Source organism: Microtus pennsylvanicus, chromosome 1, assembly GCF_037038515.1.
Source record: "Microtus pennsylvanicus isolate mMicPen1 chromosome 1, mMicPen1.hap1, whole genome shotgun sequence".
Lineage (NCBI taxonomy): Eukaryota > Metazoa > Chordata > Mammalia > Rodentia > Cricetidae > Microtus > Microtus pennsylvanicus.
In genome coordinates, this window is record NC_134579.1 from 199,379,938 (window position 1) to 199,395,644 (window position 15,707).

A 15,707-nucleotide genomic window follows, 5' to 3' on the forward strand; every position below is an offset into this window, starting at 1 on the left:
ATTTCTAATCTATCTTTTTTAGCAAGTGGCTGTCTTAAATGTCTGAAAAGAGTCTTCTGACTGCCAAGCAATATGACCGTAAAGTAGCTTCAGGATCCGGGCAGATAGATGTGAATCTGATATCCACTTACATGGCAGTAGACTCAACATGGACTTCTTTCCTATATTTAGACATTTGCAAATGAAATTGAAACAATCGAATCATCTCTCAAAAACATGAGAGAAGTAGAGACTGATCTTCAAAGTTGTCCAGTCACCGGAGTGAAGACTTGGATCCATGGACGAGTAGCGGACTACCAAGCTCAGCTGGAGAAATTCAGCAAAGAGGTGAGCTTTTCGCCTTTACTGTAGCTGGTTTCTCTTGACCAGGGAAAGTAAAATTAAAGATGGCGGTCTAGGACATTTACAGGGAAATATAAAACACACATAAAGTGTGTGTGAGCGCATATGCATGTACATACACACAAGCTTATATATCTGTGTACATATACATAATACATTATATATTTATATAATATATAATGTGTATGCATATGTATGTGTGTATGTGTATACGCATATACATATGCATATGTATATACACACACACACATATATATTAAAGTTAAAGAAGAATATTGCTTGTTCAGTGAGATTCAGGACTTTTACTTTTCCTTCTTATTTAAATACAGCTCTACACATTCATTTATAATCCTCGTCTTGCCTTGAGGATGTTTGAGTGTGGTGTCTACTAATTATAGCTATTAATCTTTTAGGCAGCCGATATTCATTCATCAGCTGCAGTTTAGTATTCTGTTAATTAGCGTCTGTGGCCAGGCCTCTTTGGGTGCCTGGGGACACAGCTATGACCAGGCTTTCCTTCCTCTCGAGAAGGTTGCATTCCTGAGAGGCAGGTGAACTATCGAAGAGGGCAGCCAAGAGGTAGGAGAAGGTGGCTATTGTTTCGAATAGGTTGGCCAGAACATGTAGTAGGGGGAGTTTCCAGTCCTAAAGCTCAGCTGTGGTGTGTGTGTGTGTGTGTGTGTGTGTGTGTGTGTGGTGTGTTTATTGAGGACCCAAGGCCCCGCAGCTTGTGAATGAATGCAGTCAGTGACACGGAAAGTAGGAATAGCCACGGTCGGAAGGTGGCAAAACTCACTCAATGGTGCAAGCATGTTGGATTTCATTTTACGAGTGATGTCAGCTAGTTTGAGAGGCTTTTCTAACATTTACTAACTTTGTTATTAATGTGTGTATGAATGTGTGGGTGCATATGCCATGGATGCATGTAGAAGTTAAGAATAACTAGTGGGTACCAGTTCTCTTCTGCCATTGTGTGTGGGTCTAGGTAACTGAACTTAGTTCACCAGGCATGGCTGCAAGTGCCTTTACCTCTGAGCTGTCTCACTGGCCCAAGTTTGAGAGTGTTGAGCAGGGATATGCATGACATGTGGCAGGCTTTTTAAGGTCCCTTCCACTTTCAGGTAGATGGTTTGCTTTAGAAAGCTAAGTAGGGAAGCAGGGACAACACCTAAGTCATTGTAGACTCAAAAGGAGAGGTTCCCTTGAGGCATGCCATGTGTGCCCTGTCTTGGAAACAGACAGGGCTTGGCTAGAGGACGATGCATGATGGAAAAGCAATGGTCAAGGGTAGCTCAGAAGATTGACAAAGGGTTAACACTGGGTTGTGGTACTCTCTATTTGAATGTAAGAACTGAGGACCTGACACTTCTGAGGGCAGGTAAAGTGATGAGTCAGTCCCGTTTTGGAAGGATCAAGGCCGAGGTAATTCCACACATGCAAATGGCAATTCTTTTTCTCTTTGTAAAATTTTCGCTTTTTAGTTTTTAGTCCTCTTGGGGCATGGGAACCAGAAGAAAGAGAGTAACAAAAGTTAATAGAGCCAGGGGTGTCTGATGCCTTGGGCCAGGTTAGCCCAGTTGAAAATCAAGTTTTAACTTTGACTAGGTTATCTGAGAAAAGTACATTCCCAGGAGTTGTGGGGACAAAATGTTACTGGACAGTGGAGGAGGGAATGAGAAGTAAGGAAGGGGTTGAATATGACCAGTTTTGAGAAATCACTTTCTTCGGGGAATAGAACCAAAAACATAGGGTGGGACCTGGAGTTGGAGAAGGTGGATAGTTTTGTTTTGTTTTTTAATCACCTAATTGTGAGAAATAGTACAGGGTGCTTTATGCCGAAGAAAACAACTTCCATTAGAATGTGTGATGCAAACAATCTGAGTAAGTTGGGAAGTGAGGCCTGCTTACAGGAGTAGGGACTGAGGACCACTTCCAAGGGATGTCTCAGAGACCTCTGCTTACTGCCCCGTGTAAGGAGAGCTTGTCAGTGTTGTGAAGGCCCACCCAGCAGGTTGTCTCTGCCTTCTCAGACACCTTGGAAAACTAATGGTGGTGTAGATGTAGCTGAGTGAATGACAGTCGTGAAAAAAAGAGGAGAAAATGAGAATTTCAATCATGTTCCTCAGAGCATGCCGGGACTATTGCATTTTTCTTGATATAATGCTTTTGGACTACCATTTCTATTGGTAAATCTTATGGTGACATCACTTGATGGTTTTTTTTTCTGTTTTGGTCCAACTTTTTCATTCTGAACATGTTTAAATGTGGAGAAAAATTGAAGTGAGGAATCACCCACGGGCTGATTCTAATATTTGTCAATAGCTAATGTTATATTACATTTTCTCTTCATCTGTGAAAATGTGCTTTAGATAAGAAGTTGAAATTATCCTATGTTATAGTACAGTCTATTATTACAAAGTCAAAATACCGTTACCAAACTTAAGAAAGCAATCTCTTTATAAAATTACTGAATACACTAGCCAAATCTGTATTTCTGTTTCTGCTTCATAATCTGTAAGTGGCTGGGGTTTTGTCTAAGTAAACAGAGGATGTGGTTCTTAAGTGACATTGAGGAACAAGCAGCTCTGGCTTCCATCCATCTATTTATCCCCTATCTCCCTGTATCCATCCGTTCATCCATCTGCCCTTCATCCTTCATCATCTCCATCCATCCGTCATCTGTCGTCATTATCTATTATCTGTCATATATATCCACCCATCCATCATCTCTCCCCATTCATCCTCACCCGTTTGCTCACTCATTCATTACAGAAATCTGCTGTGCATTCTATTTGATGTGAAACATGGACAGAAAATTTAGGAGTCTTCAGCAAGGAGTAGCTACATGTTGTACGAAGAGTGACTTAGTTAGATCAGTTCTAGACAATCTATATCAGTCACTAGTAAAAATATTAAATGTAGTTTTATTGTAGTTAGCAAAAATAGGTATGTCTGGGGCTGGAGAAATAGTTCATCAGTTAAAAGCACTTCCAGCTCTGGCAGAGGACCCTGGTTCCATTACCAGCACTGGCACGGTAGCTGATAACAGTCTGTAGCTCCAGTTCCAGAGGCTCTTGATGCCCTCTTCTGGTTTCCGTGGGGACACACATGCCACACAAGTGTACCTACAGGCAAAACACGCCTCCATACAAAATAAAAAGAAATAAGTCTAAAAAAAAAAAAAGGCATGCCAAACCAAAAAAAAATACATAGGAATGTGTCGCACCTATGTTATCATGAAAGAAGTTATTACTGTGCTAAACTACAGAGTGTATAGGTATGATTTTGTGGGTTTGTTTTCAACGTTTCTGTGGTCCTATTAAAATGTTAGAACTGACTGCTGTTCAGAGAATACAAAAAACCTTCTGAAAGTGGGCCCACAGTCTTCTCCATTTATGTGGTTATATCACACACACACACACACACACACACACACACACACACACACACACACACACACACACACACTATAGGTCCATAGTTTTAGTAAGAACTGCCTAAGTGAGAGTGCTGACCATCCATGTGGGAGCAGCGCTGCCTGGCTTCTTGACAGAGGGCAGCAGCACGCAGGGGAGGGGGGCCCTGCACAAACGTTGCCTGTCTATTTTCAGACCTTTGCGCCTGTTTGCAGGGAGGGAACAGGAAAGCCACTAACTGTTCCTTAACCCACACTCTTGTTCCTGTCCTGGCTTCTGGTTACTATCACACAGCCCCGGTGAGGTGGCCTCCACAGTGACATGTAATTCGAGCAGGCGGCTGGACGTGTCAGGGAGAGGTTGTACTATTCCTGTGCTACGGGATCAGCTCTTCCAGCTGAGTCAGTTTGTGGTTAGTGGGAGGGACTTTGAGAATATTCCCAGACTTCTCTGAGGAAACTCACAAAGTTACTGAACCAGATTCAGCTAAATAGCTATTTTCAAACATTTCTTCTACTTTCTTCAAATTTATTTTATGTGCCTTAGTACTTTGTCTGTCTGTCTGTGTGTTGTGCGTAGAGTGTCAGATCCCCTGGAACTAGAGTTAATGTTACAGACAGTTGTGAGCTGCCATGTGGGTGCGGGGAATTGAACCCACATCCTCTAGAAGAGCAGCCAGTGTTCTTAACTGCTGAGCCATCTCTCTAGCCTGTGTCTTTTTCTTCCTAACCACAGCATTTTATAGGATAATATCTTATGGACACCTTTTATAATAGTTCTCCTCACTCCCAATTTTCTATTTGTTTTTGAGAGCAGGCTTCTTTCTGTAGACAAGGCTGGCCCCTGATTCACAGCGATGCACCTGCTTCTGCCTTGCAAGTGCTGGGATTAAAAGAATATGCAACCATGCTCAGCTCCACCCTTATTTTAAGATGTGAGGACACAGTGGGAATTCTGCTTCCTGTTTTTCTTTTTTTAGATAATAAACAGTGTTGCAATAAAATCAGCTGGTGTGTATGTTTTTATTGCTTCAGGTTAATTTCCGACATGTGGAATTAAAGGGTCATAAATCAAGCTGGAATGGAAGCAGAAGCCACCTTCCTGCTGCCGAGCTTTCCCTGTGCTGGAAGGTGCTGAGCAGGGTACCGGGGAGAACAAACACCAGCTGTGAGCCCTGTTTTCAGAGTTCCAGGAGATATTTATTTTCAGGCTCGGTTCACGTCGAAAATCTTGTCTAGAATTTATTGTATTTTCATAATTTCTTACATTCCATAGCATCAGCACAGGATGTCTAAGAAGTTTTACTTGAATATTAAAATATAAAACTGGAAATTTATTGCAGTGTCTTTAAATATTAAAGGGAAGAACTTGGCAGTTAGTGTGTTAAAATCTATTTACTGAGCACAATGGCTTTTCCTTTCTAGATTGCTATTCAAAAAAGTAAGTTGTCTGATAGTCAGGAAAAAGCCACGAACCTGAAAAAGGACTTGGCCGAGATGCAGGAGTGGATGGCTCAGGCTGAGGAGGAGTACCTGGAGAGGGACTTTGAGTATAAATCCCCGGAAGAACTGGAGAGCGCTGTGGAGGAAATGAAGGTGAGGCCCTCTACCCTGCCCAGTGCCTCTTTATGCTAATCAGCCTGCCCAATGGTACCACACAGAACCACATAGACCAGTCTGCTCACAGTACGATTTTCAGTTCAGAAGAATGAGATGAGCAAGAAAGCAGGTGTGGTGATTCCAGTTGGGAAAGGAGGCTGATGCCAATCCACTGGTTCAAATCCACCCCAGAGTTGATGCCATGCGGTCCCTGGGGACAGGCACGCAGGATATAGCCTTAGGGAGCCACACAGGACTTCAGACTATCCAAGTAGGGCTGTGCAGAGAAACTAATTTTTCTTTTTTATCATAGTAACACCTAGACTATAAATTTACCATTTTAGTATTTTCTCAGTGTATATTTAGGGATGTTAATTATAGTCACAGGGGCATACAGCTTCTATCACTGTTTCCTGGAAGCATAATTTTTGGTAAGGAACAAAAGAGACTTCGTCAACACTTAGTTGGAGGTCCTCCTGGTTCTACTGCATCTGATTTCAGTCAGTACGGGGGATTTACGAGAACCCCAGAATGCCCTCTGAGCAGGAGGCAGGGCTATAGAGTCAATATTGGGGGCACAAGGGAACCCCAAAACATTTTTAGAGTAGGAAGCCGGGGTGATAGAGTCAGTTTCGGGGCCACACTGGAACCTCAGAGTGTCTTTAGAGTAAGAGGCAGGGGGTATACAAAGAAGATAAGGTGAGGATAAGTTGAAGTCAGGCTGTGGTTCCAGAAACTTCTGTTCCTGTGGCAGTAGTTGTTCTTATATAATGAAAGAACTGGGCCTCAGTCCCACATTGCCTCCACTACTCTTCCAACAAGACTTACCCTTCTTTTTCCAAAATATCAAGTAACATTGTGTATCACCTCACAGCTAACTCACGCGAAAGTCTATCTAGGGCAACGTTTTCTATGCAGATAATTTTTAAAAAGAGGTTTTATGTGACACTCATGCCTGTTCTCTCTGAGTCAGTACACATAAAAAGAGACTTACTTAAGCTGTGTAAGGCACTGCACTACTTTTTTAATGTAGCTCTTTTTGATTTTTTTTAATATTTTTAGTATAGGCAATATTTTAAAGGTAGTCTGCCATATAAAGCATAACTACCGCGTTTATCTCTTACACGGTTGGAATTGTAGTTTGGTGCTGTTCTTAAAAGTCATTACAGTTAGGAGCTGGGAAAGATGAGATTAAAATCTTTGATTGGGCAGCACTCTGTTTATTTTTATTCTTCAAAACAGCCATTAGGATTTAAAAGCGACTACACTTAATTATGTTCCCCACACCCCGGGGAAGCTGGAATCCATTAAGCAGCAAAGCCAGCTAAGAGGGACCGCGGAAGGCTGCTGCTGCAGGTGGATTTTCTTGCATATGAGATCAAGCACCTTGAGCACAGAGAGAAAGCCAGGAGGCAGCTATTTCTGGATCAGGTTGTCCAGTGGAACTTCATCATCTTTGATGTGCTGTTCATTATTGGAAGGATGGATATACCTATGTTCTAGTAGGATAAAGTGTTTTGTGTTTTTTTTTAAACAAGGATTTGTGGAATATTTTTAATGGATGCCTGTGCCACAGTATCCTGCCGTTTTTGAGGGTGTTTATTTCAGTTTAATGTGTTCAGACCTCCAGTGGTCAGTTAAAGTGAGTTCATTTAGAGCCTTACTCTGAACCCAGAATTTGAAACTCTTTCTTGTCAGTAAACCCTGTTGAAGATAGCTTGCCTGTGAACTCGGGTGCTACCAAATGAAAATGTTGTGGGAACGGGACATGCCCATTGGAACCCAGAGGAGTGAGATTTTATATTTAGTGTCCTTCCTTCGGAGAAACTCAGGCTATATCATTTGCTAAATAACGTTCTGCTCAGGCCGATAGAAGAATTTGGGTGTTTTAATTTTGCATCAATTATTATTATCTAAGAAGAGAGCGTGTTTCAAGTTGCCTTTTTCTGGGGACAGAGGGCGAAAGAGGACGTGCTGCAGAAGGAGGTGAGGGTGAAGATTCTGAAGGACAGCATCCAGCTGCTGGCCACCAAGGTGCCCTCTGGTGGTCAGGAGTTGACATCGGACTTCAACGTGGTGCTGGAGAGCTACCAACTTCTCTGTAATAGAATTCGTGGAAAGTGCCACACACTAGAGGTATGAGATCCCCTCCTTCTCATGCAATGCGAATTTCCTTATCTTATATATAAAAAAAAAAGAAAACTCCATTATTTTGTCAAACATTGAATTATCCAAGTAATTTTTATGGATGAGGTAGATTAAAAAAGAAGAAAGTTTTTTTTTTTAAAGGATAACAAGGTCTGTCTCCATTTCTTTCTTAGAAAATTTGTTTGCAATAGTTTATCCCCTTCGGATTTTGATATTTTTATGTATTCAATAGTGTTCTCATGTTATGAAGGGGCTAAAGAGTCCGTTTTAATCCTCAAAATCCCCATTTTATAAGAATCTAACCTTTTTTTTTTTAAAACCTGGTTAACTACACAGATGGGAATTCAAATTTTTATTTTGAGTAGTGTCTAAAGTTTACTGGAGGGGGAAAAAAGAACTTAAATATGTTGATTTTTCTTTGTATTTTTGGTAAATACCTTCCCCCAGTAGATGGAAGATATAGATTGTTCTGTTGGAATATTTTAATGAAGTGGTCTCTCATTTTAATGACTTTTCAAAAAAAATCTTGTTAAATAAATAAATTAAAAAAACATTTTATTGCCTAAATTATATTTGCTATACAATGCTTTTTGCTCTTTTTATATAACTTGACCTATTCAAATAAAGTTTATATTATTAAAAAAAAGAAAGATTTAAGAAATATTTCAAGTTACTACAGTGTAAATGAAGCATAACCCTGAGACTAGTGACTGTGTTGTGGTCATTTCTGCAGACATGATAATGGCAGTGGGAGAATTTTAACTAACTTTACTCATTCCTTAGTTGTTACCTGTCACCTATGTTACTGAGTGATTGTTTTTGAGGCAGGGTCTTCCCAGGTAGCCCTGGCAGGCCTGGAATTCACTGTGTTGATCAGGCCGACCTTATATTGGCAGTGGTTATTTCTAGTTCTGCCACCCAGGGGCTGGAATTGCAGGTGTACAGTTCCGTGCCCAGCTTTCATCTATTTTGTGTTTAGATAATTATGGAAATTGAGACCAATTAGTAAGAACTTGACTAGGGATGAGCTGCATCCTGGGACTGCTTCTCTGTCGCCTTCCCTTCCTGTAGACCTGAGCAGATTCTTCAGTCTGCTTTCTGCTGGAGGAATGTGGGGGCAACTAAAGACTTTTTTTTTTGAACCAAAAGTCAGCAAATATGGCAGAGGCCTCATGTCTGAACTGTGTATCTTTTTGTTTGGTTAAGAGTGGTATTTCTAAAGGGTTGAAAACAGCATAAAAACACCTATCTACCCACACCAAAGATGAATCTGTGACAGACCCTGGGTGTCAACCCCTAAAATTCGAAACACCTTTTCTCTGCTTCTCTATAGAAATATTTGCTGAGCCCTGTTCCTCCAAGCAGAGCCTGTATGGGGTATGGATGGGACTGTGTCGGTATCTCTAAAGAGGACAGATTAGAATTCTGTGCTGATGAGTGAACTAGCCAGGTAATGCTGGAGAGCTCACCCTGGTGGCGGAGACAGGGAAAAGCTGGTGGGCTTACCAATCCTGCAATTACCCAGGCCCAGGACCAGGGTTATGTGTTGGCCCACCCCAACATCCTCTATCTGTGCTCTACTGAAGCACGGAGGTGGGAATGGGGGATTGATGCTGGAGACCAAGGGCTTCAGGGTCCCCATGAAGCAGGGCAGCAACGAGATGTCCAGAAAGCGTCCCAGTGAGGGCCCAGCATTGATGGTGCAGCAGAAACCACAGGCCTTGAACCATTTCTTTGCTATGAATGCCTCCATGTAAAAATCTATGGATAAAGAGGTTTATTGTGTGACTCACTGTGTAGCTTCCATGATGAAATTTTTTTTCTTTTTTTCTCTCTAAAATTTTATTTTATTTTTTTTGCGGGGGAGGGGGGTGGATGGGTGGGATCCAGAAGCATGATGTGAAAGACACGAAGAATAAATAAATGAAAGTTAATAAAAAAAAAGAATTCTGTGTCAAGTTCTAATCTTAGGTCAGGTAAGTTTCTCTTTTATGGAGCAAGGGGAGAGGAGGTCTTCATGCACGCTTTCCCATCTTCTCCTCCTGCCTGAGAACTCTCAGTAGTGAGGGCACAGGACTGCCTGCCTCATGTTTTGGCAAAATGGGGCCCTCTTCTTACATGGTGTATCCTTATTAACTTGGAAAGAAGTACCAAGCCTACAGAGATATCTATGCCCATCAGTTATCTTGGAATTGGAATTGAGTATGTCTCCAAAGACTTAAGTTTCTATAAAAAATATCATGAATTATCTTTATCCTTTGTCTTAAATTTTCATGTATGTATGTATATATGTATGTATGTATCTATCTATCTATCCATTTATTTATTGGGTGGTAGCAGGTACTGGGGATTGAACCCAGGGTCTTTGACTGTCAGGAAAGCACTGTGACCATTGAGCTAGTCTCCAGGTCTTCCCTTATTTTTAAAGTAAAGCAATAGCTTTATGATTTTCACCCCTATTAATTATAGAGGTTTGTTTTTTGACATGTAACTAGGTCCTGGGAATTTATTTGAATGGAAACTGAGACAGCCTCTTTCCCCTCCCCCTTAATTGCTCCAGTTTATTGACAGATTTAGTTTTGTTTCATTTATTTGCTGTTCCAGCTTCATCGGTTTCTGAGCCGCTGCGTATTACTCACACTGAAATGGAGTTATTATTGATCGAAGGGATGACATATGGCATGGCTTCTCATTCAGTTTTAATGTTCCCTTCTCGTTCTTTAGGAGGTCTGGTCTTGTTGGGTGGAGCTGCTTCACTACTTGGATCTGGAAACCACTTGGTTGAACACTTTGGAGGAGCGTGTGAGGAGCACAGAGGCCCTGCCCGAGAGGATAGATACTGTTCACGAAGCTCTGGAGGTTGGCACCTGATGTCTGAGCCACAGTTATTTTCACTGTGATGAGGACAGATGTGTTGTCTGTCTGTCTGTCTGTCTGTCTGTCTGTCTAACTGCTTATCTGCCTACCTACATCTCTCTCTATTTAATCTATCTATCTATATCTATCTATCTATCTATCTATCTATCTATCTATCTATCTATCTATCTATCTATCTTTCTGTCTATATATCTATATCCATGTATGTATGTATGTATCAATCTATTTATATCCATCTATCCATCCCTCTCTCTATCTCTCTCTTTCTCTACATATCATCATCCAGGTCTGTCTGTCTGTCTGTCTGTCTCTCTCTCTCTCTCTCTTTCTCTCTCTCGCTCTATCTGTATATATCCATCCGTCCTTGTATTTCTATGTATGTATGTATGTATGTATCATCTGTCTATGTGTGCATACCATAGGATGTGTGTGGAGGTCAGAGAACAACTTGCAAACGTTGTTTCTCTCCTTCTACCACTTAGATCCCAGGGATTAAATTCCAGTTGTTAGGCTTGGTGGCAACCTCCTTTTTACCCACCGAGCCATCTCACTAGCCGATGGGCACTCTTTTATCAGCCTTGTAAGGCAGGGGCTGTGTGAGTTCATTTTAGACACTGTAATGCTCACTAGTGGGGTCCAGTTTATTTCACCATCCCCTGGACAAAGTGTTTTGTTTCTTCTCAGTTATGAATATGGCATGAATCATGCTTAAAGTGACTTCTAGCTCATTGTCTTCAGATATTAAATTAAAGCAGGCTGATATGTATATTTTTGAAGGCAGGATTCCCACTGTGGGAACTAGACAGCAAGACAGGGCTTCAGATCCCCGGGACCAAGAAATGTCCCGTGCACGCGATACTGTGGAAACTGCTTCTGAAATGAATTACAGTATAACCAGGGAGGTGTGTGTAGGAAAAAGAGGGTGAATGTGAATATTCTTGAGCAGAAGCAGTAGGGAAAGTGGAGCAGGAATCAAGAGCTGAAGGGAAGGCAGAGACAGTCCCGGGAACCTCCACTCCTGAGGTGGATGCTCTGCGGAGGAGAGTTATCAAAGATGGAGGCTATGGAAACCTGGGGACACCCATTAAACAAACCGCAAAGATGCTTTCCTCATAGGAGAGTAAATACACATTCTAGAAACCCAGAGAATGGGGAAAAGGAGAAGCAAGCTCCATGATACACACTCTTAAACATTCTATGTATTTCTCCTTTTGTGTCGTTATTACTTTTATGCGTGTATATGCAGGCCACTAAACTGGGTCAAACGGCTCATAGTCCTAACCACTTTGGAAAAAGTTAAAATTCTTTTTTGTTTTTGTTTTTGTTGTTTTTTAATTGACTATTGCATGCAGACAAATCATAACTTCCTATGTTTCCATTTTCTTATCTGCAGAATAGGAGCAATATTAAGTCCATAAGGTTAATTGGATTTATGTCTATAAAACTGTATACATAGAAACACTTAGTCTATTTCTGTATCATGAAGTAGAAAAATGAATGTCTAATTTTGCTAATGTAGTGAATAACACTTGGAATAATTTTATTTGTATAGCATAGTTTTATACACATTGGGAATTTCTCATAAAATTAATAATTATTGCAGTTATTTTATGGGATTACATTATCACTTATATTCCTGCAGATTTTCTTTGTTTTTAGTCTTCTGATTTTGCTGATGCTTTGGTGGATAATTCTGTGAATTAGTTATTTCTTTAATTTTTGCTGTTATTTCTTAGGTGGATTTTTAGAAAGTAGAATTACCACGTGTCTTAATATGGCATTTTGCAGTTCTTGATTCACTTAGTAAATGTGTTATAGTGATAATTATTATTATTGCTGAATAACAATTCATTATTATTATTACTATTTATTTGTTTATTTATTTACTGTACCCGTTGCAGTCTCTGGAATCTGTTTTGCGTCACCCAGCGGATAATCGCACCCAGATCCGGGAACTTGGGCAGACTCTAATTGACGGTGGGATACTGGATGATATCATCAGCGAGAAGCTGGAGGCTTTTAACAGCCGATATGAAGATTTGAGTCGCTCGGTGAGAACCAGACATGCGCAGTGTGATTAGGTAGTTACTGCACGTGCTGACCCGCAGAGAGTTCCCCTCTCTTGGAGCTTCCATGCTGGTTACACATTGGTAGTCTCTAAATTGGTCCTGGGTAGTTAAGGCCTTGGTGTGGTGGGCATTAAAGGAGACAGCCAATATTAATGGGAGCCTGAGGACTTTAAAGTAAGTATGGTAGAATAGATCTAATATTTATTTATAGGCCACTCACACACAACTTGATGAATAACAAACAAACACCCAAATTGCCAGGCCTGGCATGGTAGTGCATGATTTTAATGCTAGCACTCAAGAGGCGGAGGTAAGCAGATCTCTGAGCTTGAGGCCAGCCTGGTCTGCATAGGAGGTCCTAGGCCAACTGAGGCTACATAGCAACACATTGTCTCAACAAACCTTTGTCAGTGAATGTAGCTCAGTGGGAAAGAGCTTGCCTAGCATACACAAGGCTCTGGGTTAAATTCCCAATACCCACTCACCCCTGCCAGGTACTTGTTACTATTTCTTTTTGTGAATTATGTTATTTTCTGCAAGAATCATATTATATATAGTTCTATTTAAAAATAATGGGGGCTGTAGAGATGGCTCAGAGGTTAAGAGTACTGGCTGCTCTTCCAGAGGTCCAGAATTCAATTCCCAGCAACCACATGGCGGCTCACAACCATCTATAATGAGATCTGATGCCCTCTTCTGGCATGCAGGTGAACATGCAGACGGAATATTATACATAATAAGTAAATCTAAAAAAAAGAATAATAACTCCTATATCTATATCCTAGGAACTATCAGGGTTATCAGAATTTAATAACTTACGAAAACAACTTTGCTTGGCTCATATCCAGGTTATATCTCAACATGCATGTTCATATCAATGATAAGAGGAGGGGCGTTGCTCTTTTCTTAGAAGGTTGGGGAGATAATTAGATAGCTCTAACAGATTACTGAATAACAACTGCTGAGATCCAGACTATACGTAGCACTGAGCATAATTCAAAGATGTGAGGCAATTGGTGGCATGACACTCATGCACCTGTAGAATCTGTTCTCAATTTTAGGAAAAAGTTTTTAGATATTTATTCCCTTGATAGGCATCCTTACTACATAATATTATTGTTATTATTTTTTGGCTAGGCATTGGTGATTCTTAAAATTGCCTTACATTTCTAACAAATAAAAGCTTTTAAAATAAAGTGTAAGGTTTAATTTAAAATGTTTTATGTATATGAGTATCTGCATATACGTATGTACACTCTATATGTGTTGGGTGTTTATGGAGTCCAGAAGAAGGTGTCAGATCCACTGCAGTTGGAGCTAAAGATGGTTGTGAGTCACCAAGTCCGAGGTGGAACAAAAACCCTGGTTCTTTACGAGGTCAGCAGGTACTCTTAACCATCGAGCTGTTCCCCTAAATAGGTTCTTTACGAGGTCAACAGGTACTCTTAACCATCGAGCTGTTCCCCTAAATAGGCATTTTTTCTCTATTTTATATGTCCTATGGGAGATCATTTTGTATTTGTGTTTTGTGATTATATGCATTAACAAAAGAAGTAAAAAAAAATGAGAGATTCGACTGCTGTGTCCACGAGGCGCTGGAAGAACATCCGCACTCTTATTATTGATAGTTATTATTTTTTATAGGAAAAGCTGCAGTCTTGAACCAGTGCTTTATTATAATCTTCATGGCCAGAAAGCACAGCCAGCTATTTATATTTGTGCTGAGCAGTTACAAAGGAAATGTCTCTTCTGTGCAGGCGGAGAGCAAACAGATTGCTTTGGAGAAACAGCTCCAGGTCCTCCGTGAGACCGACCACATGCTTCAGGTGCTGAAGGAGAGCCTGGGGGAGCTGGACAAACAGCTCACCACATACCTGACCGACAGGATCGATGCCTTCCAACTGCCACAGGAAGCTCAGGTATTGCTTTCAAGTCGAGAGCCTTTGTGTTCTGAGAAAGACCCCCAGTAGCCGGCTCCGGAGCCAGGACAATGACGGACACTCTCTATGAAACTACCTTTGATTTTGAACTGTTCTTGTTCCCTGAGTGAGAATCTGACACATTTTCTCTTTAACGTTTTATTACTTGTATGTGAAGGGGTGTTTTGCCTACGTGTTCATGTGTGCACTATGTTCACGTCTAGTGCCCACGGATACCAGAAGAGGGCATTAAATGCCCTGGCACAGGAGTCAAACCTTTGTAAACCGTTGTGTAGAGCTGGGAAATGAACCTATTGGAAGAGCAGACAGTGCTCTTAACAGCTGAGCCATGTCTCCAGCTCCTGCCACACATTTTCTGCATTCGAAAATGGCATACTTTTACTGCTATTTTTAGCTCTAAACTTCAGACAGTTTATTCTGTGTAAATCAGATGTGAACATCAGAAATGACATGCAAAGACACACAGTAGCTTACAGTGCCATGGTCTATGTTATTATCATACACCCCTCCCCAAGCTTATTACAGTGTATCACATACAGGATTAGGCATTGTATGACTATATTGAGCTTCTGTATCATTATTTCTTTCCCTAATTTATTGTTGTTGTTGTATAATACCATACTGCTTGCAACTTACTATGTAGCCAAGATTGGCTATAAACTCACAGCAATCCTCCTGCTTCAGCCTCCAGAGTGCTAGGATTGCAAGCATAAACCACTACCCCCTGGCTTCTTTCTGCGCTTTAAAACACTATGCCCTATTTCTTTCCTGTCCTGTTAGAAGATCCAAGCAGAGATCTCAGCCCATGAACTCACGCTGGAGGAGCTGAGAAGGAATCTCCGATCTCAGCCTTCGACCTCCCCTGAGGGCAGGACCGCTAGAGGAGGAAGTCAGGTGGACCTGCTGCAGGTAATCACCAGGCTTTCCCTTTGCTTTTTATATATGGCAGGTATAGAAAAGCAAAACAGAAGGGCTCGACTTCTTGGGTACTTTTGCTCTGTATGATGATGCAGATGTGGGGTGTGGGTGAAGTACTAATGGCTCATTGGGTACCTTTGTTCTGTACCATGATGCAGACAATAGGGTGGCAATGGAGTATTAAGGGCTCATTGCACTTCCTCGGCAGCAATAAACTATCAAGTTTTAATAGTTAGGTTGAAGAGAAAGAGTCTAGCCTACCACTTGGCTTTGTATAGACCATGCTCTGACCACAGAGGCTGCCCTTGGGTAGGATGAAGGACTACTTAGGTGCTTAGTGGATGGAATGAGATGGACTTCCACTCCTAACTTGTCGTCAATGGTATTTGAGGTTTGTGT

At 41.2% G+C, this 15,707-nt stretch overlaps 1 protein-coding gene across 5 annotated transcripts in view; it reads left to right on the forward strand.

The window, feature by feature from the left end:
- Utrn (utrophin) overlaps positions 1-15,707 on the forward strand; it is a 506,130-nt gene that overhangs the window by 177,342 nt on the left and 313,081 nt on the right. For all 5 annotated transcript variants that reach the window (XM_075948903.1, XM_075948906.1, XM_075948904.1 and 2 more), the window contains 7 exons: positions 172-327; positions 5,183-5,353; positions 7,313-7,492; positions 10,229-10,363; positions 12,283-12,432; positions 14,208-14,369; positions 15,171-15,299. In XM_075948903.1, coding sequence (XP_075805018.1) covers positions 172-327; positions 5,183-5,353; positions 7,313-7,492; positions 10,229-10,363; positions 12,283-12,432; positions 14,208-14,369; positions 15,171-15,299 — 1,083 coding nt within the window. The remainder of the gene's footprint in view (positions 1-171; positions 328-5,182; positions 5,354-7,312; positions 7,493-10,228; positions 10,364-12,282; positions 12,433-14,207; positions 14,370-15,170; positions 15,300-15,707) is intronic.